The following is a 21,770-nucleotide window of genomic DNA, read 5'->3' as shown; positions in this document are numbered from 1 at the left end:
TCACAGTTTTCAATGAGCACTAACTTAGCAACTCAAAAAGATCCGGGGCTCAAACCAATTCAAAGTTGGAGATGCCAACTTAGGTCAACAACTGGATTTTGAAGAGCAGTTCACCTTCCGGCAACCCTGCTCTGCTGCTCACATGCGTTCTAGATCGTTTTATTTTCTTGGTTTTCATTTGCTCGCCAAATTTTAGCAACGTTGCTGTTTTAATTGGCTGCACTGCCTGAGGAACGTCAGAGAGCGTCGACCCACTCAGTTTTCAGAAGCTAAGCGAAACGTAAGTGATAAGAAACACATTTTTCTCTGGCTGTCGCTCGCAAACAATGAGTAGAGAAACAGAGACTCGGGGGAAAAATCAATTCGGGTTATGTAAGCTCGAATAACCGGATACCGTGTCATTGCTTGCAGGTCCCGATTTGCTGTATTTGAAGCGGACCATGAAAACAACCAATCTCGGGCTGTACGCTTTCCGTTTAACCTTCGGTCAGGTGAGCACTCGCACTTTAATCGAGAAAATCGGGAAGCAGCATGCGCGTTTCGGGGGCAACCTGTGAGTTTTCCGGACATGTAAGCGCCCACCCACAACCGCCGCTCGAAATGGAGAAACTGCAGCCGGGAGACGCGTGCCTTGAATGTCAAAGTCTGGGCAAGGACCACAAGCTGCGTTTCTTCTATATTAATCTAGAGGAGCAGCTCCTGAAATGCGAGTCGCTGAGCTGTTTGTGGCCGCACAACGATGAGATCTCCTCGGATGAGGAGCTGGAAGAGCTAAAAGCTGCTCCACCATCGGATCCCCTTAAAATTCTTAAATCTCCTTCCCGGTTAGTTCATTCACCGGATGTTGTTCCATTGGCTGAACTTGATCCAGACGATGACGACGAATTTATACTGCAATTGCTACAACAACTTACCCCCTCTACAGATGCGGACTCAGTTGACTCCCCTTCTGAATCCAATAAAAATCTGCACTCAATGCCGAATCTGTTAACTGAAGAGCCTCTAGAAATTAAGCCCTGTCCAGAGCTGGAACTACCGGATTTAAGTTTTTTAGAGGAACACATTTCCGAACATAAGGAATCACCAAAAGCTGTGATAGCAGAGAAGGAACTACCCCTACTGCCAGCAAAACTAAGAACTTCACCAAAAATAAAAAATCCACAAAGTCAGAGCTTAACAATTAAGAAGGAGGTAGGGCTGCTGAAGATTCCCCCAGCCTCCATTTCCCTCAGAAAACCCAAATTGTCATCCTTCAAAACTCCTACAAAGTCCATCTGCCAAGGCAAACAGGAAATACCCTTATTGCCCGCTAGTCTAAAGTCGTCTCCCAGCGTTAAACCCCAAGGAGATCCATTCAGCACTCCGCCCAGAATAGCATCAACTCAACCGCAAACACCGCCAGCGGCTGTCAACATCATTATCAGTATTCCGGAGTTAAATCCCGCTATGCCCTTCCTGGACGCCATCAAGCGCCACTGCACAGAGGCAAAGCCGATTACTCGTGGCAGACGTCCAAAGCGCTTGGCCATAGAATCCACCGGCAAAGGCATTCGCGCCCAGACGGTGAGACACCTAATCGAGAACCTGGAAACCACCACGGATGCGAAACTCTCATCACCTCGCTCATAATTAGATGGAATTTTGCCTTACTCAAGTATTTGAAATAAATTTGCAAATGAAATTATACATGCAGCCACCGGACAAGAATTCAAGTTCGTTTATTTATAAACAATTCCGCTTTGTTTTTTTTTTTTTGCGACGCGATTTGCGAATTATTAATGCCTGGCACGCGTCTAGAGCATGTTGAAGTGGCCCAAACAGATAGCGCTGCGAACGAGAGGCCATCCTATCAGTAAATGTGAACTTTGGAAAGGAGGTCGCGGCAACTGCGTCATCCGGAGAGCGTTTTCAAGCTGGGATTGTCAGCGGAGCTGAATGCAAATGATAAGGGAAATGGAGATCATCACAGCCCTATCGCAAAAAAATATCAGCGGGAGGCATACTAACTAATCAGGCATTACATCGACCCTTCATAACCAGTTCATTGAACGTGGGAACGTGTGGGGTAATAGCTTTCGTGCGTCCGGAGCACTTGAACCTGGTTGCCAACGGCCGGCGCAAAATATTTTTGCTGCGCAGTTTGCCTATGTGGGCGGGGGCCGTCGGGCAGTGGGCCAAGTTTATTGTTTGTTTGGCTAGCTATAAATACCCGACACCTAAATCGGTTCTCCTATCTTATCTCCCGCAGGCGCCGTCGTTGTCCACACAGGCCGCGACGCACTGCAGCCATGGGTACACGACTAGCTCTTCGTCGCCCAACCGTGTGGTGACCCGCTCGGCCACCATGCTGGCTGTCTTCGGGATCGCACTCTCGTCGTTCAGCCTGAAACAGCTGCTGGCCAAGAAGCAAAAGCACCAGGGCCTACGCAAGCTCTAAGGTGGAGATCTTGCCAAGGGGTAGAACGAAGATTGAAGCCATGCCAAAAGACCAGCGGCAGGAGGAGCGATGAGGAGCCAGAGCACCATGTCCGCAGATCACACATTCGATTAGTTCAATCATCCGCCATCATCGTGTATATTTGCCTAAGTTAAGTCATCCACTCACCACAAACACAACAGGAAATCGGACATGGAGGCTTGTTTTGCAATGTTCTCGTTAATCTAAACGGAGACTGATGCAGGACGATAAAATTCTATACGCATATATAGATATATTTTCTTGTTTACACATGCACAACAAGCGGGTGCAGCGCCAACTAAAAGGAATAAATTTGTGATAATCGTGTATGATTGTAGCCATTCAGCAAACAATCTGAATGAAGGAATGGTGGAGAAAAAGATTTGCTAAAGTTACGGAAATCCAAAAATTGTCCTATAGCCTTTTGTTGCCCTTTTTAGTTTTATCTATTTTATGTGTAAACAAGTCAATCATATATGTATATTTATTTTAAAGTTGTATGAAACCCAGAGAAACGACTAAGGGATAGAACAAAAATGACTTCGTTGGATAACAGAGCGCTGAGCAGGCTGCGTCAGTATCCAATAAAGAAACTAGTTATAGTTCCGTATTCAAATAAATGCATTATATTCAATTGGAAACTATTTATTTTTTATTTTTGTTTTCCGTTTTAAAGTCAACGTATAGCGTCTGGAGTTATTATCTGTATCTGCTCGAAGAGTTTTATTCCAAGGACCAAATAAACCAATTATTTTTTATTGTCAACTTAAAGAACATGTGTCCACCTGGAATTGTTAATCGCAATCTTAATTTACTGATATCAGCTCGACTAATTCTATTAAACAGATATATTATGATTATAATTATTTGGAAATGATATTGCCAAATATGTGTGATAGAATGATTATAGAATGTGAGTACAGTAATTACTCCAACGGTCTTAAAATAATTTTAATCAATTGTTTCAATTATTTATCTAGGCATTTAAGTTTTCTGTGTGTCATTTATTAATAAATGTGTTACTCTATTTTTTCGCCAGAACCGAAAAACTCCAATAATTTTTGGTTGATTGATCCCACACTAGCTTATATCCTTTTGGGGAACATTTAAATTTAGCGGCAACTTTCGATAGATTAGTGTGGCAGCACTGCCTAGGCGAAGATTTCCGTAGCACCGCGCAAGGGTCACGCTGTCCCCGTGCATTCCTCACCCCCCCGCCCAATGATCAAGTGACGTGCCACCAATATAACCATTGGCCGGCCAACAGCACTCTTTTGGACTGAGGAATGGGCATCAACGTCAGCAGGACGGCCGACCTGGGGTCCAACCAGTGGCTACAGCGCTTCGTTGGACGCCAGCACATCGCCCACGATGACGAGGCCTTCTGGAGCGCGCTGCTCAACTATAACATTGTGCTGCCGGAGAACAGGTGAGCGGAGGAGTGGTGCGGCAACGTCAGCAGGGCTAATGCGAAATCTGGTTGTTGATTGGGATTTTTCAGCCAGGACCAGCTCAACCTGGACAGCCGGCTTGAGGGGCTGTGCCAGTCGTTCATCGGCAACAACCTTAAGACGGGCAACTTTGGCTCTCTAGTGACCGTCTTTTTGGAGAAGACCAGCGAGCTGCTTTCGCTGTCCGACCAGGAAAGCAACATGCACGTCTGGCATACCTTCAACGCGCTCTTCATTATCCGTAGCCTGGTCAAGTACATAAATGAAACGGGCTCAGAGTTTCAGCTGCTGCAGCACTTCGAGGCGATGCCCAGCGCCGAGCTTCTCCAGGCGGCCTTGGAGCAGCAGCAACAGACGCCGGCGGAGAGCGCCACCATTGCCATGGAAGCCACCGAGCAGTCGGCGGCGGCTGCGCTCCCGGTGATTGTGGACGGGTCCAAGTTCGAGACATTTATCGATGCGTTGGTTAATCTGATCGTTGTGATCCCCGTAAAAGAGTTCACCTACCACCTGCACCTGGAGGCCGTGAACATGCTGATTACCCTGCTGTCGGTGCACCTGTTCGCCCAGCAGCCCACTGAAAAGTCGATCGTATTTCGCACAGTCTACAAGTGCCAGCATGCCAACGTGTTGATGTCGGCACTCCTGCACTTTGTAGCGCGAATGGTTGAGGTACCACACACCATGTTCGGCTCCAGCTCGGCCGGATCCTTCGTGTTCGGCATCGCCGAGTCCCTGCTCTCCATCTTCACGTTTCGCAAGCAGCCGGACGTGCTTAAGACTGGACAAGCTGCCGGTAGTGGCGAGCTCTCGCAGCGATTTCGCACGCATTATCCACTGGCCAACCAGAGTCTGCTGCTGATCCTGATCTTGACGAACCACTGCACGGCGCAGGAAAACGCGTACAGAGCCAGTTTGTTTGGCTGCGCCGACTCCAAGGATTCGCCAAAACAGGGCGCTGTCTCCTTCCAGATTGACTTCTCGGCGGTCTACGAGACGCTGTGCCTCATCGTCACCATTGACCAGGCCACTCTGCTGCTATATCTACTGCTCCATCGCAATGAGCGCTTCTATCGCTTCGTCATGCAGCAACAGGATCTGGAGCAACTGGTGATACCTATTCTCCAGACACTGTACAATGCCCCTGACAGCAATTCGCATCACATCTACATGTCGCTGATCGTTCTGCTGATCCTAAGTGAGGACGAGGGCTTCAATAAGAACGTGCACACAATCGTAAGACCATTACGTTCACCTAAAAATTTTTTATCTGACACGTCTTCGATTCCTACAGATGCTGAAAAACATCACCTGGTACACGGAGCGCACCATATCGGAGATATCGCTGGGCGGCATCCTCATCTTAATTGTTATCCGCACTATACAGTACAACATGCTGAAGATGCGCGACAAGTACTTGCACACCAATTGCCTGGCGGCGTTGGCCAACATGTCTGGCCATTTCCGTGCCCTGCATCCCTACGTGGCACAGCGGCTGGTCTCGCTGTTCGAAACGCTGGCTCGAAAGCACACGCGCCTGGATGCGCAGCTTAAAGAGCCGGCCGATAGCGCGGTGTTTGTCAACGTTTCAGCGACGCCAGAGGATATGCTGCAGGATCTGAGCGTTTTGGAGGAGGTGCTGCGCATGGTGCTGGAAATTCTGAATTCCTGCCTAACAAACCAACTGGTTTACTGTCCCAACTTAGTGTACACGCTTCTGTACAAGCGAAGCGTCTTCGAGGGCTTCCGCAGTCATCACGCCTTCCAGGATGTCATTCAGAACATCGATATGGTTGGTCTTGGAGATTTATTTTTGATTTTGAAAGCATTTTGACCCTTTTCTTCGCCAGGTTGTTGGATTTTTTTCTTCGCGGCTACAAAGAGTACAAGAGCAGCGAGGTGAGCTCGGCGTCAACGAAGTGCTTGAGGTTATTTCCAAGGGCGCTAGTCAGTGGTCCAGCGATCGGCTAAGGGTAATTTATAAACTCCCTAGAAAAACAAATCAAGTACTATGCGTATTTATACCGTTTCTCCCTTGCAGAAGTTTCCGGATCTTAAGTTTAAGTACGTCGAGGAGGACGCTCCCGAGGAGTTCTTCATTCCATATGTGTGGACGCTGGTCTGCAAGTACGGCTGCGTGCACTTCAGCTCTGAAAGTATCAAGAGCGTGACCACGGACATTGCCTGCTAATATTTACTACTTGCTCCCTTCCTTACACGCGCACACACTCGGCTCCGCTTTGGTTTCCACCCTTCGATGCTTCTCCGTTTGTGTTCCGTGCCGGGCTATACAATCTTTATGCTACCGTCTAAGCCATATTCCACGCCCCATCCTCTAATTCAAGCCAAAATGTCGAAATGTTATATTAAACACAAAAACAAAGCAAGCGAAATGCTGCGCTAAATAAGAGGCATATGCATCTCGAACGTTGACGATAAAATGAAACAAAGCAAAACGAGAGAACTAACGATAATACTTAGATCTAGTTACGCTAATACTAATTGTATATGTTTACATGGTCATATTTTGCTACGCTAACAACAGAGAGCATAATTAGAGGAAAGTTAAGCTCCGTACGCCTATCAATCGATTGTTCTAATCAACGGAAAGAAACAAATCCAATAAAAAGTATATATACATATTAAAGAATCGGAATATATATTCAAAAATATATTTACATTGTGTATTTTAGTCTATGATAATTATATATTATTGTATTTAGCAATTGGAAAAGTCGATAAATTATATAGTAACTAAAGTTCATCATTTCGTTGTTTCTACTGGCTTGTCAAACTACATCATGGATAAGATAAGTGTTTAACGTCCTAATTGTGGATCTTCTTCGTGTTATCTGTGAGGTTTTTCACTATTTTTGCAAAGTGTTCTACAATTTTAATCAGAAGTTTGCAACGAAATTTGGGAGACATCTCTATAACAGTCGATTTAGACGTCTCAGTCTATAAATTTGTTGCTACACAATCTGCTATCCCCCCAGTTTAAACGCTTTCTGGCTGTAACATTAAACGAACTAGCTGTGTTAAAAATAAGTTATAATAACACAAAAAATTGGTATAACTTTTTTTAAACCTTTCCAATGTATAGAATATTTCCAACAAAAAAATATTTTGGTGACAAAAATTTTAGAAATTTTAGTTTTAACTGCAAACGTACACGATCTTCGGTTTACCGATGCAAGATTATTTTTTTATTTCCTCTGGTTTTGAGGTTTTATCAACACAAAGTTCTGATAAGAAGTTGTTTGAAATTTGTCAGCGTAACATTATTTTTTTTTTAGAATGTATTGCCTTTTATTGTTATCTTGTGAGCCTCGTTAAGGCACAATCCTTTACAGTGCTTAGAGAAGCGGGAGCTATGACTTTTATTCTCTATATACAAACATAGAATTATCACAAAATATTGGGCTAAAATTAAGTGAAAATTATTTGTTATTTAAAGTATCATTACAAGTGATACATTTGTTATTATATTTTCGATTGACAGCAAGAAAAAATAAATAAAAGTTATCTTTTTAGTTCTTAGGTGCCGGCGAAAGAGAATCTATCAAAAATATTTTTTTCAGGAGAAACCAGTATTACGTATACGCCGCTAAAACAAGACTTGCACTCTTTGCTTTTGTTTATCATTTCCATTACGCATAGGGGCTCTGTGTCTACGCTTCATTATGCATATTTGCACTATCAGCGGCTCCAACAACAATAATGGGCTTGCCTTGTTTATTACTATTACTATGTATTTTTCCCACCACCGGCTTCAACGGCAAAAAAAGCGGAGAGGAAAACGAAGAACCGACTTTTACAAGCCGTTTATATTTAGGTTCATCGACTTGAGCGGATGGTGGTTTAGAGGGAAAGGTTTCGGAGGATGGGGCGTTCGATACGCTGAAGGTTTGTTGTTGAGACCTGTGGTCGGCCGACTCTTGACTTGCTGCTGCACAGCTCTGCGTACGTGCCTTCAATAAATAAGCTTGAGTGTCAGGAAAAATACGCACTGCAAACATTTGCGATAAAAATTGCATTTGTTTTATGGCCGCTGAAGCCGGAAAATTTGTTATTGTGAGTTTTTCATGGCGTGCTGCATTTTAATTATTTAAAGCCCACAACAAACGGCGAAAATTTTTTAAATTTCTTTGCCTTCTGTTTTGCCATTATTTTTTCCATGCTGGCTGCTTTTGATGCAATTGCGGCTGTTGTTGCTGCCACTGTGGATATGCAGGTTAAAAAGGTTTATTGACTCCCCGGCTGCATTTTGCTAGCCATTTGTATTGGCATTATTTCCCAATGGGCGAGAGTTAGCCAGAAGCTTAGCCAAGTTCTCAACCCGTATGCAGTCATTGCGAAAATCGAACATCGAAAAGTGGCAAAGAAAACTCAAAAAGCGTTGCGCATGCGCAAACTTGATTGAAGCTCGAGCGCTGCTCCCCTTCACTCTCCTCACAAATTGTAAATTGCTGAGCAAATTTCATTGTAAATTAGTAAAACCAACTTTATTAATTATGACACCGATTGGGTTTGGGCTAGATAGAGTTATGAAAAACAAATGGGGAAGGCCAACATTGAACACTCTTCAATATAAAACTTAAATAATTAGTTACTATATTTCCATAAACTAGTGATTTTAGAAGTTATGTGTGGATTTTGGTTAAACGAGTTATAAATATGTACAGATATGAAAGTTATTTAACGTTTATGTCATATGTATGTATGTACCTTTTATTTATGATATGATAGTATGGTATGATCATGACAAGAAGTATTCAAATTTATTAATCTAATTTCGTTAATTTCGTCACGTTGTTAAATTTCTTGCTAGGTAAGTTTTAACGTATATTTTTAGTTCTATGGTCTATGGGTCGTGGTTCCTTTGCACGATCTAAGAGAGAGTATGTAATTAAGTCTCAAATACAAATCCAATGGGTGGGATTGCCCACTGACCATACTTTGTCTGTAGAAGGGTATCAAACACTTGGATGGAGCTGAAGCAGCCGGTCCATTTGTCGCCGGTCCAACGCTGTGGGGATGTTGCAACTCCACGGTTGGGCCCGCATTTTCGCGTTTTGTTTTGGCAAGCGGCTTCAGGTCATTGATCCAACGGTTTTGTTGATCGCAAACGAACCCATTTACTATTTATTCGATCGAGTGCAGGCCCGCACAATAATCTTGGAAATTTGCCCATTCCCAGATCGAGATCGAGAAACTATTCCGAGCCGAAGTCGAGTTTTTGCCCTCGGCGCTGCTTCGCTCCAGCGACTCTGACTTCGAATTCCATTTATGTTTGCATATTCGATGAATTAAATCTTGTGTTGTTGCTTTCCTTAGTTTGCCGGGATTATTGCCAATCGGCTTAGCATAAATTCGCACCTTTCAATTGTTTATGTTTACTTGATTTGACTTTGGTTCGGATTTGGTTTTTGGAATCGGTTTCCCACCGGTTTGTTTGTCCATCTGTCCAAATTCGAGTAACTTCGTACCGTATCCGTGCGTATTTTTACCGCTGACGTAGTGGTTTGCCTAGACCCAACTACCACCACCCATTGACGCGGTCCACTCATCCGCCTGAATTCGACCTTTGCAGCTTGTGATCTTGTTTGCTATTGCCATTTGTCTAGAGCGATCGATCGATCGATCGATTGATCACCGCTCGAACGCATGAATGGGCCAGTTTTGCATTGTGAGTACGGGCTTGCTTTGGACCATTTCCAAGTGAAATCTATGAAAGTTAAGGCTGATTCGACTGATACTTGCCTCTGGCAATTGCGCCAAGCGATCTCTCACACTTTTTGAGGCCGTTGAAAATTGTTTTCGCTACTTTTGGCTTAGGTAACCCAATCAGTGGTTCAAAACTATGTTTATAAATATTCGCAAAACCTGTTACCTCTTTACCTAAGTTTGAATTCATTGTTGGGTTATCTACAAACATTTCAAGCTGCTAGAATTTTCTAGAAAATACGTTTTTAGGCAAAAATTGACGGGAAGTTAGGTTTAAGGATTGGAATGCACACCTTGGTCAAATACAAAACAAATTTTAACAATTGCATAAATACAACAAATTTAAGCCAAATATAGGTCTATATATTGGTGTAATTTTTTTTGATAAAAACCACTTCAAAGTTGGCGTTATAAAAAAATCTTTATTCAATAAAAATATTTTATCACAACAACTTAAGCTCTAAACGGGTATCAGGTGTTGAACACCCAAAAATAAGTATAAAATAAATGGATCAATGACAGAAACTACATAAATATTAGGTAGAAGAGACTGTTAATCGCATGGATTCTGATGTGCGTGAGTTTTAGAGTATACTATTATTATAAGATTTTGGTTCGCTTTGTTGCTTTGTTGCAGAGCTCGAAGGAAAAGCAGACGCCTTTGGCAACTTATCGGCCGGAGTGGGACCGATTCTCATCCGGATCCAGGAGACACTACATGCCCTCACAGGTAGACATGCATTCCTTGTAGCTGGGGAAGTTGTTCTCGTTGCCGTCACAGCCACCGAACTTGAACTCGACGCACTTTTTCTGCTCCGGATCGTAGCGCCATCGGGGAATTAGAGCACGGCAAACACCTTTGCGCGCCGGCATCAGGCAGAACTGCTCCGGATGGGTATTGCGTCCGGTGTTGGCCACGTCGTCCAGAGAGATGGCGTCAAAGAAGTCGCTCACGTCGTCGTACAGATCCATGGGCTTCGCCTCGATGCTCCTACTCCCCGCCAGAAGGAGGAGCACCACTGCCAGAGCTACGCTTGCCACTCTTAGGGCTTTCAATTGTCCGCACATTTTGTATTTTAAGTTGTTAATTAACTTCACTTGTTCACCTAGCGATTAGCTTTAACCAACTGTTGGCGATGCAGTCCAGCTTTTGGTTTTATACGGACCATGGTAGAATCAGTATAAGGTAGTCTCGACAGATTCGTCAGTCCGCTATTGCGCACTATAATGAGTGCGAGTGAAAGGGTGTTTTCTGGTAAGTGCGAAAGAAACCGAAATAGAGTATTGGGCCTTAGTCAATCACCCCACCATCGGTTGTTATCTTTGAATATTAGACAAACGCGTCCGCTAGAGGCGCTACGTAACAAGTCCTTTACAGAACACAACCGTCCGCAATTCCATTCTTCTGGATCACTTTTAACTGGCAAACATATTTAAGCGCGAATGCTTAGTTAAGATCCGGATCAAGTCGGGTTGATTTTAACCGTAGCTTGTTGCAGGTTTTTAGTCACCCGAAAAAACTGTTAAAAGACTTGTAGGTATTGCATTAAATAGACGTCGATTTATTTCGACTTCCCTTAAACCAAATCTATTTAAGTATTGTTGTTTCAAAATTCCCGCCAATCAACGTGATATCGATATCAATTTATTTAGTCTGAATCTGAAGATTCATCGTGAGTTTGCCATATTAATTCGCGGTAGTTGGAGAAATTCGGCGGGACTTTGTTTAAATCGTAATTTATTTCACAAAACAAGAGCCAAGAATGGCACGAGATTCAATTTTAACGTGGATGCGAAACCTGGGGGAGAAGGGTCGTCAGAATGAACTCGAATTGCTGATCCAAAACACACCAATTAAAGAGGTAAAGTGTTTAAAAATAACAAATCAGAATCATTTAACGAATTTTTTTTTTTAGTTAAAAGACACTCTAAAGGCAACAATGGGCCGCAGCGAGGGCATAACTTTTTGGAACTATCTGCTCCTGGGCTTCAATCCGGATAGCGAGGAGGCAGTTGCAAAGCGATTCGACTGCGTTCGCAGCTTTATGGATGGACTGAGTAGCATGGAACTCAGCTACAAACAGACCTTTGACCTGATCACGCGTCTGTCCCAGGACCTTGTCACCTTTCCTTCCGACCAGCTGGCCTGGATGGTAGAACACTGCATGGACGGGATTCGCCAGGGGGACGCCAAGTGTGTGGGCTGGAAGGACCTGCTGCCAGATGCGCTGTCCCTGCTTTTGGCTAGGCCGCGTTTTCTTTTGCACGGCATCTCAATGGACGGAACTGAGTTCAGGAATACCACTGTAAGAAGTATAGCTACCATGCAATGGCCAGCTACGATCCTTACTCCGATTGCAGACATGTTCAAGTAAGTAACCAAGTGGGAGTTCCAAGCTCTACCTTATCGGTTGTTTTCCCTAGGTCCATGAATCTCAGCAGTGCAGAGATCCTGACGGTGCTCAACAAATTCTCTGGTGCCCTTCAAGAGCTGTCACCCATGGAACTGCCAGCCCTGTGCTACCAGCTATTTTCAATGTGCAGCACTGCATCCCAATTAATTATTCCCTTACTGGCCTTGGAGAAATATTTTCATCGCAATTTTTATAAACGTCTCTTCTCAGACATGTGTAGCAACTCAACTAACTTGGACAGCATTGGTGGGCCTACAATACTTAATAGTTTGTAATCAAGGACCTTGATATATTGTCATATATCTCCCGCTCTTTAGACTCTTATTCGGACAAGGAACTAAGGGAAGCAGAGGAGACTATCCTGCATCATTTAAACTACTGTACCATGTACAAGCTAACTGAAAAACATTTGGCTATAATGCTAAGGGTAAGCATGTTTACCGGCTATTAAAAATTACCTTTCATTATCTGCACCGTGTTTCAGAACTTCCTGCATATGCCGGATGTGATCCTCACCCCCTTTATGCTCAGCGCAATAATTTCCATGACGACCATAAATCGTGATCCAGAGTCTGCCAGGATATCACATTCCATTTTGCTACCCTTTTTGCGTAATGTCATTAAAAATAACGAAGAAGAGCGAACATTGGCAGACTACTCCGTGTGGTATCGTGACTCTTTGCAACGCAAACAAGTAGATTTACAGCAGGTATTCGCAGTGCTTATAGATCAGAACAAAGAAGGCAAGGATGTGATAACACCAGGACTTGTCCACTTGGTATTTTACCTGTTAAAATCCCATTCGCCCAAGCTGCACACATTGGCCATTACATTTCTAACAAAATTTATTCGCAAATGTTTTATTTTTGGCCAAGGCATTATAAAACTAATTTCCGAGTGGATGATAGTATACCAGGATCAGAATCAGTTTTCTGGTAGGAAAAAACTTTGGCTACAAAATATATTTAACTAAAATATTTATTTTTCTAGAATGTCTTACACTTTTAAGTGTGGCTGATACGTATACCGTCTCAGAGTGCATTAAGCCCATTCAAACGGTTATGGAGCATATGCAATGGGTATGTTTAGATAATAGTATAATGCAGCAATAAAATAAAAACTCTGCACCATATGCAGTTGTCTGGTGAGCAATCTATGCGCATGATGAACTTTATTCTGCCCTTATTGAAGATTTCCAATCGCGTTCGCGATGCTCTGATTGATGTGCTTTGCAAGGCTATGAGCTCAAGGTAGATATATTTACTTTGTTTTTTTTTTATTTTGGCTTAAATTCATTACCGAACTATTTTCTAGTGGTATTCAAAAGCGACGAATGGCCATTTATGGGTTCTGTATGATTTTGAAGCAGCTTAACAATAGCAATGCTGTCCGGCAAACATCGAGTGCCACCAGTTTTTGCACACAACACAGCATTTCCGGTTACTCCATAATGACCCAGAACACACTGGGGAGTCGGAGCAATCCACAGAGAAATTTCGACATGCTTACTTTGGAAATTATTGGAATGCTGCGAAACTGCTTGCAGCAACAGTTTGATATACGATGCACCCTCTATGAAAGTAAGTCGAAAATTCTCAAATACAGAAGTAGTGCTTAATTAAACACATTTTATACAGATCTTCAAAGGGCCGTCGAGCTCAATGCTAAACTAGTGCCCCATGTACTTCAAGTAATCGATTGGCACTTTCGTAGCTTTTTTGAGACTCCCGCTGCAGAAGAGTCCGATGACGACGTGGACACGGTTTTTCGCATTCGCTACGATCAGTTAGTTACCTCCAATGATGATCTACATATGGAGATTCAGCTTAAGGACAACCTGGGCAGATTAATACAGTTCGTAGCCAATTGTTTGGCTGTTTTTGAGCGAGCTCCATCTGGCTACGACACTCGTGAAATGAATCGCCTATTGGGTTTTTGTGTGGACCGCATGGTGGCCAATAGGTTAACTTTGGAAGACATCGTACGTTTAAATCTTAAAAATAATAGATAAACTAATAACAATTAACTATTACAAAATGTTTTAGGCTCCCCCAGCCACACATCTGAAATGTGCTCTTGTATTGCAACAACTCAATATTATTGAAGGAATAATAAGTCATTTATTGCTGAGATCCAAGCCACAAAACGATGCTATTTCTCAAATTTTGCCGCTATTTAACCAGCACGGCAAGCTGATGGAAAGTCTTAGGGCATTGGCTGATGCTTCCAAGAAAGCCCATAAGCAATTAAAGCAAACGGCTAAGAACAATAGCACATCTGCGTGTAATCTGACTATGAACGGTGTCCCAGTAAAGAGCATGTGTACGCAACCTGAAAATATTTGGGATCTAGCCGTTTTAGACAAGCTATTGCATTTACTGCTCGAGTAAGTTGTCCATGGCTTTTAAACATTTGAAGTTTTACTAACTTTTAAATAATTTTTAGTGACATTGTCGCATTTGCTGCTCCCGAAAAAACTTTACTTTTACGGTCAAATGAGCCCCTTGTTCGTTATGTTTTATCGGTAACGGCTTGTAGAGTGGAAAGCATTCGCGGGGAGCCTGATTATAAGCAACTTGCTTACAGCAAACGCACTTTTAAGCAGTTGACGGACATAACCAAGATCATCTATGAGCGCTGTATTCAGCGTTTGCCGATGCTGTGGAAAGACTTTGATATGCAGAGATCCGCTTTAGCAACACAGTGCTTTGCGGAGTGCCTTAAAACAGCCCATGAAGTCTATTCCAAGAAGTTTCAAGACTTTGTCAAGTCTTTTGGTGAGCGCGAGAACAATGAATAGTGAATCAATAATAATGTTTATTTTGCTTACATTTTAGATATGGCATCTATCAAGGGGAACAGAAACAAGGAAGTTACTTATGTTGTTCAAGATGTCTTAGACGAGTTTATGACCAAATTTGGCAGTGATGAATCAATTTGCAAAGATGAGTTTATTGCCAAGGTTCCAATTTGTCTTTTGGAATCACTGGAGCTTATTTTGGACCACATCGACTATGGAGAACGTGCCGCCACCGAATCTTACACATGGCTCCTAAACTTTTGCATCAAGAACGAAATTCTCAATAGCGAAATGGGCTTGGTTCACAGAATGCTTTTTGTTCAGCGGCAAAAAACGCATTTAGGTCCGTTCTTTGAAAGTGTTGCCAGGCAGCTGGGTCTCGTTCTTGGCGTCCAAGACGACGACACGCCATCAAACTCCGTGGAGCTAAGTTTAAAATCAATAAGTACAGTGACCGCTGAGAGTTGTTTACAGCATCTCTACTTAGCCATCCAAAAGCAGCTGACCGATGTGGATTATTTTGTGACCAAAGCGAATAATTTAAACTTTAAATGCCAGGTAGTTCCCGAAATCGATCAAATATATTGGCGAGGAAACCTGGATGCGATGGATCGATCCATTTGCACACAAATAATCCACATATCTCGCACTTTGCTTGTACTTACCAACGTTTGCATTCCTCTGGGCTCTTTAATGGATGGCCTTATGAAATTACTAATTCAGCACTACACTTGTATGAAAAACCTGACCAAACACTATATATCAAGCTACGCATCCGAGTCGAGCATAGAAAACATTCGCAGCACTAAGTAAGTTTATTTAAGCGAATCTTCTAAAGATATTAAATCCGTGTTTTAATCCCCAACAGATTTGAACTGCTACTACGCGATGTGGGTAAGCAACTTCCAGCGAATATTTATGACCTTATTACGTACATAGAGGCAAATACTCTTGATGAGGAAGCGCATCAGCATATCAAAAAGCGAAAGGTTGATGCAGAGCGTGCAAAAGTTTTAAGAGAGACCCGTCTGATTCCAAAGGTGATAATGGTTATTGAGGACTTTAACAAACATATTATTCTACTGTCGAAAAAGATTAAAAGCCAGAATAGGCTAACAGATTACCTGCACTTGGGAACTATGCGCGACTTTGATATCAAATCGACAGATCTAAGAGCGGCTATAGAGCGCAGCATCTCCGATGGTCGCAATATTTCGACAGAGGACAGCAATATCGGAGATAACGATTCAGATCGGGATGAAGATGAAGATGTTCAATCTACTACATATCCTGAGGATATTGATGAGGAGGAACCAGAGTCCGTTGTCAAAGAACAGAAAGGCCAACGAAGGAGACGGGCTTCTAGCAGTGAAACAGAAAACTCTCAGCCTAAGCGAAAAAGAGGTCGAAGAGCTGCAGAAAAACCTCAAGACAATGATTCAGAGGAAGAGCGACCTGAAACCCCAACAAAATTACCACAGACCAAAAAAGGTTCGAGAGCCAACAAAACTACTAGGGCTTCAGATGAGAATAAAACGAACAAAAAATCCCAAGCCCAAACTGAAAAGCAAACAACGAAACCGACTAAAGAAGTTCGCCAGCCAGAAGAACCTACGGCAAGAGAAAGAACGCAACCAAGCCGTAGAGTAGGTCTCGGACGATCTTCGAAAAGAAATGTTTAATATTTTTCATGAGTTAAATTAAATGTTTTTCCAAACCTCACGCAAGAAAATTATGTTTCTTGTCATAAAATAAGTAAGCTTTTTGAGTTGTTTTTTATGCTCTTAAAATAAATTGTTTAGTTCTTCCAAGATTTAAGTTCGCTCTTATAATCCACTTTTATAAACATTTTTATTCCTTAGTGCGGTTGGGACTTGGCCACGGGGTTTAAAACGTCGGAAGGTAAGACAGAACAACAAATTCTTTAGCATTTTGAAAACTAATGCAGGACGAAGGACCTTTCAATGAGCACAATAAAAACAAACAATATCCACGGATAAGATATACAATTTTTCTTTTTTCCATTTTTTTGTTTTAAAGATATACAAATACAAAAAGAAATACCTGAAGCTCCAGAGAAAAATGAAACTCACTAAAGCATAATTAAATAGAGAAAAACCAGGATTTTTAGATCGGTATAGTGTTTGTACTGACGATTACTTTGATTATGCGTCGAATTCGTCGAATTGGCAACAGGTTCGAGTAAGTTATTCAGTCCTCCGGCACTTTCCACTGAAGTAGTTTTCCGCGTTCGTAAAGGTTTTTAAGGGCGTTGCTAAACTTCTTTTCTGCCTGCAGCTTCAAGTAGTGTTTGTACAACTGCAGAGTGGTCCGTGCATCTTCGATGGAGTCGTGCGTCTCGGATTGAATCTTTGTACCTACCGCGTATTAAGATGTGATTAGAAAAGTAAACGATGTTAAAATAGAGCAAGTACAAACCTAAGAAATGCCAAGCCAAAAACCTCAAGGACACCATTCGATGATGTGGCAGGTGGAACAGATGCACCGTGTCAATTATTTGCTCGGACGGCACATAAATATTAATGACCCTAAAAAATCAATATTGAATAAATTGTTTCCAAACATCTTTGGAAGTTTTTCTCACCTGAAATCATTTTTAAGTCCATGTCCGACAAATATCACGCCCACATCGACTAAATACTTCAATTTCTGATATGAGTACTTAAGAGCAGTCAATCGCTTTTTGCTGAAATTGGCGTCCAAATCGCCAGGCTTTATGCCCGAGAATTGTGTTAGGTAATCCACTACCTTCTCCTGAGTGGAGATGTAATCATCCATGAACGGAACTCCTTCATTAGGGCCTTGTCTAAAAAAGAATTGGTGTTTAAATCGCAAGATGATTTCTTCATTTTCACAACTAACTTACCCTCGAATGCATGAAATACGGGCCACGCTCATGTGACATGGCTTGATTGTCGCCGTCTTGCCATCTGGCCGTATTTCGTTCTCCTCCGGGTTTAGTGTAACGAATTCAGCATCCATGGCGACCAGGTCACCCGACTGCGGCATCTCATCCATCTGCAGGGCTTTGAGTGTAGCGTCCGTACTCACGTTGCCTGGTATTGGATTTGTAATGTCCTAGTTATGGACACGAAATGTATTCTTTTCATTAAAAGAAAGCAATTAAAGTAATCACCTCCAAAAAGGGGTTGGTTAAGTTTGTAGGCGAGTCGCTGCTGCTCTCCGATGGAACGGTGTCATCACTTTCTGTTACAGTGGAGCTCGTAGTACTGGCAGATTCAGAATCATCCTCGACATTCCTGTAAAACAGTACACATGGCACCTTCCAGTCCAAAGTGAACCAAACTGACTCCTGGGGCAACACGGGCGAAATGCTGGACGAAGTTACAAATGTTTAGGCGAAATTATTTTGTTATAAACAAACCAACTTACCTGAAATCATTGAAGATGTACCATTGATTCTGAGGGTCCTCTGGGGATTCCGCCAGTTTCATAGTGTGATATTGACGCTGCACATTGATAAGCGACACCAAATTCTTTTGGGTGCCATCATCAACTTGGCAGACCACAGCGTGTAGGGCGTACATCCGGTTGTTATCTGCCGTTTTTGTGGTCGGCTTTTCGGCCTCATCGTCCTGCTCCGACTTACCGGCACCTGCATCTGACTGAGTTTGCACCTGTAGCTCGTCTTGTTCGTTGATGCCCATGGTAAACGTTAAAGGAAACCAAGACTTCTGGCGTCCATTAGGAGAACTGCTGACGTTATTTGCTTGGTTAGTGTGCGATGGTGATTTTCTGCAGATTTCAAAAGACGGTAAGACCAAGTAAACTTTAGTTAGCTGTTATAGGACGACTAACCGATCGGGGTGCATGAAATGGCAGTCGCTTCTTGAACAATTGGCTCCGTAGCGACACAGTTTACTAGTGCTTAAAGATGCTGTTGCATCGGCAGACGGCTTTTCGTTGCACCGATTCAATTGGCGCTTCAGAAACGTAATGTCTTTCTCGTTGTTGAGGCCACAATTAATGGATAACATTTGCGGAAGAGATGTAACCTAAATTAAAGTTTGATAATTTCTTTCAATATTTTGGACATTTAAAGTTATGAAGCAAACCTTAACGCTCTGATTTGTTGGCGAAAACTTCTTACAGTTCTCACAAAAAGCTTGAATGCTCTTCTCCGTGCTGAGAGAACGCTTTAAAATGGTACCAAAGCTGAAATACTGCTCACTATCTTTGATATGAGTCGGGTAAGACATGTTGCAGGCGAGTAAGATGTTTTCCTTTGATTTCTCCACTTGACATTTGATGCAGCGGTTAACACAAATTTGCTTTGTTCCGAAGATTTTACTGATCTCTGTTTCTGTGTTAATCTTACTGCGTTCCCGATCGTCCTCTTTGGAATTTCCATCTGCTAAAATTGAGTTAAACGATGTAAATTATATAAATAAATAGAACTTTTTCCACTGCTCACCACATATGGAATCATACAACTCAGGGGCGCCACTTGTTTCGGAAGGGCTTGTGTTTTCTGCTATAAAATAAACATAAAGAGAATATCTTTCTAGCAGCAGATCTAATGTTATTACCGTTTGTTGATGTTTGCACAGATCCGCTTGGGGCGGATGGGTTTCTGCTAGAATCGAAGATTTCGTAATGCATTTGATGCAAAATGAATCGGTTCCAGTTCTGAGGGTGTGCATATATTAAATATCTCGTTTAAAGTCAATGGTATCACTTGCCTGTATAAGAGTTATAAGATTGACATTTGAAGAACGATCTGTCAGAATCAAGCCTAATGCCGAGGCTTCTGGAACAGTGCGAAAAGAGCGCAGAAAATTGCTGGCTTGGCATGGGGATGAAGCTAAAGGCAAAAAGAAAGAATTTTTAACTAAGAGCAGCTTGATAATAAAGGCTTACTAACCGGTGCTTTTATCCAGCATGTTGAACAGGAAGCCCAGTTCGCACGATAAGCAAAACTCCTTGGTACAGGAATGCTCAATCAGTTTAACACGCAGAGCTTCTGTAAAATAGAGTATCTGAAGCATGGCGTTGCAGTAGGAATTGGGCAAGGTTGCCTCTAATCCAGCAAAACAAGTCTGATTATGCTGCTCAAAGTCAAAGTCCTGGGTGCCCAGCTTTGTGTACTTCAACTCGACTTTGCGATACCGTCTTGGAATGATTTTGACGCCGTTCTCTGATTTGGTCACCGCTGCAGCACCGTTCCCATTTGTGCTGCACACGCCCTGCTCAATCACGTACGGAATTTGATTTCGACGGGCGGTGCGCGGATTGGGCGAGTATCCAATGGGTCCCTGCATTTTCATGTTGTTCAGCACTTCGGGATCTATGGTCTTGGGTCTGTGGTAGCGGTAGCAAAGTAGTTCCTCCGGCCAGTCGGAAAACCATTGTGTGCCCGTCGTCAAGTGGGGCAGCATGACCGATGACAGCGGAAAGTTAGTGTCCGTAATGGAAACCATCGGCAGCTGTGGCACCACATCCGCGAACTCTGTATTTCGCGAAAAGGAATTGAACTGCGGCTGGGGCGTCTGCACAGCGGCAATCATGTTGATATGGCCGGACTGGTCGCCAAAAGCCATGGCCTGCGATGAGGAGCTGATGTCGAAGCTAAGGCACTGGCTGTTGTTGGTGTTTATCTGATACATGGAGACTCGCGGCTCGTTGAGCTCCACGGTGTCCACCAGCTGGATCAGGCCGTAACTGGACACCACGGCCAGGCGGGATGTAAGTGATGGCAGGAACTTCAGCATTTGCGGATCAATCATCACTTGGATGGGCGAGATCATGCGCAGCATACGCAGATCGTAGACCATGAGGAAGCGGTCGATGGCCAGGTTATTCTGTCGACCGCTGTAACCGCAGGAGATGAGCAGGTTGCCCTGGACACTAAAGTCTGAGAGCACGTTAGTGTGCGTTTTGATTGTGTGCTGAACACTCAAGCTATTCAGATCGCGCAATGTAACTGTTCCCATCTGATCGCCGGCGAACAAAAAGCGGGAATTCTTGCGAAGCACAGTGCAGCCTGCAGCCCCCACATGCTCGAGTCGAGTTTCTTTGAGCGCGCGCATATCGAAGTCAATAAGCTCCTCCTGCAGCCCGGCCATTACCAGACGGTGAGGCGACAGCTGCAGCATGGTCACCATTTCGGTCATGTTGTTGGATCTACAAGGAGTTTAAACTATGAATGCGAGATATTTGATTTGCAAAGAAGGGTGCACCGTACTTATAGGTGAACTTAGGAAGACCCCTGCGGATTTGGTGACGAAGAGAGGTTTGTGTGAGAACCAGCACTCCGGAGTCCAGGGTGGTGATCTGACGCACAATATCGCTGGCGTGCACCTGAAAGGATGTGTACTTCTGCATAGAGCTGGTGTAGTATGAGGTGACGTGACCCTGAGGGTGGGGAATTGATTAGTAGACATTTTAAGGCGTAGTGCGGCTCGACTCACTCCTTGGTTTCCCATCCAAAGCAGCTCCTCGTAGTCATCGAACGCCACGCTGGAAACCCCAAAATGCTCTCCGCCGTCAGCGAGCACTGGTACCAGTTCCACGTAGTCAGGATCAGTGCTGCCGATGTTGAAGCCATTGAAACTCGGTGAAAAGTGTCCGTTTCCTTGCGCAGATCCCGCGTCATAAACACCTTTGCAAAAAGTAAACAGAAAACAAAGGAGAAAGCTCAGTTTCCTTGAATGTGTGTGTACGTGTGCTTGTGAGAGTTTAGAGCTATAAGCGACCCCCTGACCCACTTAATATGTCGTCGGAGGCACCGATTGAATCGGTGCCGCAGTAAACGTAATCCATCTGCAGCACGGTGATGGCCTCCCGTTTGTTTATTGTTTATTTTTGGACAATTTTTGCTCAAACTCCGCCAGCCGTTTTTGCGTTTGCACCGATCAGTGTGACCGTCTTTAGACTGT

The 21,770-nt window shown here is 43.4% G+C and overlaps 6 protein-coding genes across 9 annotated transcripts; 4 read left to right on the top strand and 2 right to left on the bottom strand.

Moving 5' to 3' along the window:
• The first annotated feature begins 100 nt into the window (after nucleotides 1–100).
• LOC108090519 lies at nucleotides 101–3,099 on the top strand. Its single transcript, XM_017189238.2, has 3 exons — nucleotides 101–280; nucleotides 412–491; nucleotides 2,249–3,099. Exons 2-3 carry the CDS (start codon nucleotides 441–443, stop codon nucleotides 2,435–2,437), a joined length of 240 nt encoding a protein of 79 aa, XP_017044727.1. The 5' UTR covers nucleotides 101–280; nucleotides 412–440; the 3' UTR covers nucleotides 2,438–3,099.
• LOC108090518 lies at nucleotides 498–2,242 on the top strand. The gene has a single exon (XM_017189237.2). It carries the CDS (start codon nucleotides 532–534, stop codon nucleotides 1,627–1,629), a length of 1,098 nt encoding a protein of 365 aa, XP_017044726.1. The 5' UTR covers nucleotides 498–531; the 3' UTR covers nucleotides 1,630–2,242.
• Nucleotides 3,100–3,658: 559 nt separating the features above from the next.
• On the top strand, nucleotides 3,659–6,673 carry LOC108090537 (dymeclin). Its single transcript, XM_017189270.2, has 5 exons — nucleotides 3,659–3,887; nucleotides 3,960–5,145; nucleotides 5,204–5,701; nucleotides 5,760–5,882; nucleotides 5,951–6,673. Exons 1-5 carry the CDS (start codon nucleotides 3,745–3,747, stop codon nucleotides 6,098–6,100), a joined length of 2,100 nt encoding a protein of 699 aa, XP_017044759.1. The 5' UTR covers nucleotides 3,659–3,744; the 3' UTR covers nucleotides 6,101–6,673.
• Nucleotides 6,674–10,037: 3,364 nt separating this feature from the next.
• On the bottom strand, nucleotides 10,038–10,908 carry LOC108090286 (kunitz-type serine protease inhibitor bitisilin-1). The gene has a single exon (XM_017188896.2). It carries the CDS (start codon nucleotides 10,702–10,704, stop codon nucleotides 10,351–10,353), a length of 354 nt encoding a protein of 117 aa, XP_017044385.1. The 5' UTR covers nucleotides 10,705–10,908; the 3' UTR covers nucleotides 10,038–10,350.
• Nucleotides 10,909–11,329: 421 nt separating this feature from the next.
• LOC108090351 (Fanconi anemia group I protein homolog) lies at nucleotides 11,330–16,646 on the top strand. The gene is made up of 13 exons (XM_017188972.2): nucleotides 11,330–11,498; nucleotides 11,553–12,007; nucleotides 12,061–12,296; nucleotides 12,368–12,477; nucleotides 12,535–12,985; nucleotides 13,041–13,129; nucleotides 13,188–13,300; nucleotides 13,365–13,630; nucleotides 13,688–14,031; nucleotides 14,096–14,436; nucleotides 14,496–14,827; nucleotides 14,888–15,659; nucleotides 15,719–16,646. The coding sequence occupies exons 1-13, from the start codon at nucleotides 11,400–11,402 to the stop codon at nucleotides 16,530–16,532; spliced, it is 4,422 nt and encodes a 1,473-aa protein (XP_017044461.1). The 5' UTR covers nucleotides 11,330–11,399; the 3' UTR covers nucleotides 16,533–16,646.
• A 201-nt stretch (nucleotides 16,647–16,847) lies between these two features.
• On the bottom strand, nucleotides 16,848–21,733 carry LOC108090352 (PAN2-PAN3 deadenylation complex catalytic subunit PAN2). 4 transcript variants are annotated; one of them, XM_017188973.2, is made up of 15 exons: nucleotides 21,600–21,733; nucleotides 21,303–21,493; nucleotides 21,077–21,246; nucleotides 19,757–21,015; nucleotides 19,575–19,696; nucleotides 19,422–19,521; nucleotides 19,307–19,366; nucleotides 18,948–19,246; nucleotides 18,691–18,887; nucleotides 18,265–18,627; nucleotides 18,008–18,206; nucleotides 17,738–17,949; nucleotides 17,456–17,677; nucleotides 17,290–17,399; nucleotides 16,848–17,228 (listed from the first exon to the last, which is right to left on the bottom strand). In XM_017188973.2, exons 1-15 carry the CDS (start codon nucleotides 21,652–21,654, stop codon nucleotides 17,062–17,064), a joined length of 3,726 nt encoding a protein of 1,241 aa, XP_017044462.1. In that variant the 5' UTR covers nucleotides 21,655–21,733; the 3' UTR covers nucleotides 16,848–17,061. The 4 variants fall into 4 exon arrangements, with proteins under 4 accessions (XP_017044462.1, XP_017044464.1, XP_017044463.1 ...); XM_017188975.2 differs by having other exon boundaries at nucleotides 18,948–19,243; XM_017188974.2 differs by having other exon boundaries at nucleotides 19,307–19,363.
• Between the last annotated feature and the right edge of the window lie 37 nt (nucleotides 21,734–21,770).

This window comes from Drosophila ficusphila, unplaced genomic scaffold (genome assembly GCF_018152265.1).
Source record: "Drosophila ficusphila isolate 14025-0441.05 unplaced genomic scaffold, ASM1815226v1 contig_414, whole genome shotgun sequence".
Classification (NCBI taxonomy): domain Eukaryota; kingdom Metazoa; phylum Arthropoda; class Insecta; order Diptera; family Drosophilidae; genus Drosophila; species Drosophila ficusphila.
This window is presented reverse-complemented; position numbering and strand designations above follow the sequence as displayed.

What these genes read in the sequence shown, in the direction of transcription:
- LOC108090351 (XM_017188972.2), top strand. Translation starts at nt 11,400, where the DNA reads ATGGCACGAGATTCAATTTTAACGTGGATGCGAAACCTGGGGGAGAAG. An exon ending in ATTTGGCTATAATGCTAAGG is followed by an intron (nt 12,478 to 12,534) that starts GTAAGCATGTTT and finishes ACCGTGTTTCAG; the next exon opens with AACTTCCTGCATATGCCGGA. An exon ending in AGACTTTGTCAAGTCTTTTG is followed by an intron (nt 14,828 to 14,887) that starts GTGAGCGCGAGA and finishes CTTACATTTTAG; the next exon opens with ATATGGCATCTATCAAGGGG.
- LOC108090519 (XM_017189238.2), top strand. Translation starts at nt 441, where the DNA reads ATGAAAACAACCAATCTCGGGCTGTACGCTTTCCGTTTAACCTTCGGT. An exon ending in TCCGTTTAACCTTCGGTCAG is followed by an intron (nt 492 to 2,248) that starts GTGAGCACTCGC and finishes TATCTCCCGCAG; the next exon opens with GCGCCGTCGTTGTCCACACA.
- LOC108090352 (XM_017188973.2), bottom strand. Translation starts at nt 21,654, where the DNA reads ATGGATTACGTTTACTGCGGCACCGATTCAATCGGTGCCTCCGACGAC. An exon ending in ATCTTATAACTCTTATACAG is followed by an intron (nt 19,522 to 19,574) that starts GCAAGTGATACC and finishes GCACACCCTCAG; the next exon opens with AACTGGAACCGATTCATTTT. An exon ending in CAACAAATCAGAGCGTTAAG is followed by an intron (nt 18,888 to 18,947) that starts GTTTGCTTCATA and finishes ACTTTAATTTAG; the next exon opens with GTTACATCTCTTCCGCAAAT.
- LOC108090518 (XM_017189237.2), top strand. Translation starts at nt 532, where the DNA reads ATGCGCGTTTCGGGGGCAACCTGTGAGTTTTCCGGACATGTAAGCGCC.
- LOC108090286 (XM_017188896.2), bottom strand. Translation starts at nt 10,704, where the DNA reads ATGTGCGGACAATTGAAAGCCCTAAGAGTGGCAAGCGTAGCTCTGGCA.
- LOC108090537 (XM_017189270.2), top strand. Translation starts at nt 3,745, where the DNA reads ATGGGCATCAACGTCAGCAGGACGGCCGACCTGGGGTCCAACCAGTGG. An exon ending in ATTGTGCTGCCGGAGAACAG is followed by an intron (nt 3,888 to 3,959) that starts GTGAGCGGAGGA and finishes GGGATTTTTCAG; the next exon opens with CCAGGACCAGCTCAACCTGG. An exon ending in GGTCCAGCGATCGGCTAAGG is followed by an intron (nt 5,883 to 5,950) that starts GTAATTTATAAA and finishes TCTCCCTTGCAG; the next exon opens with AAGTTTCCGGATCTTAAGTT.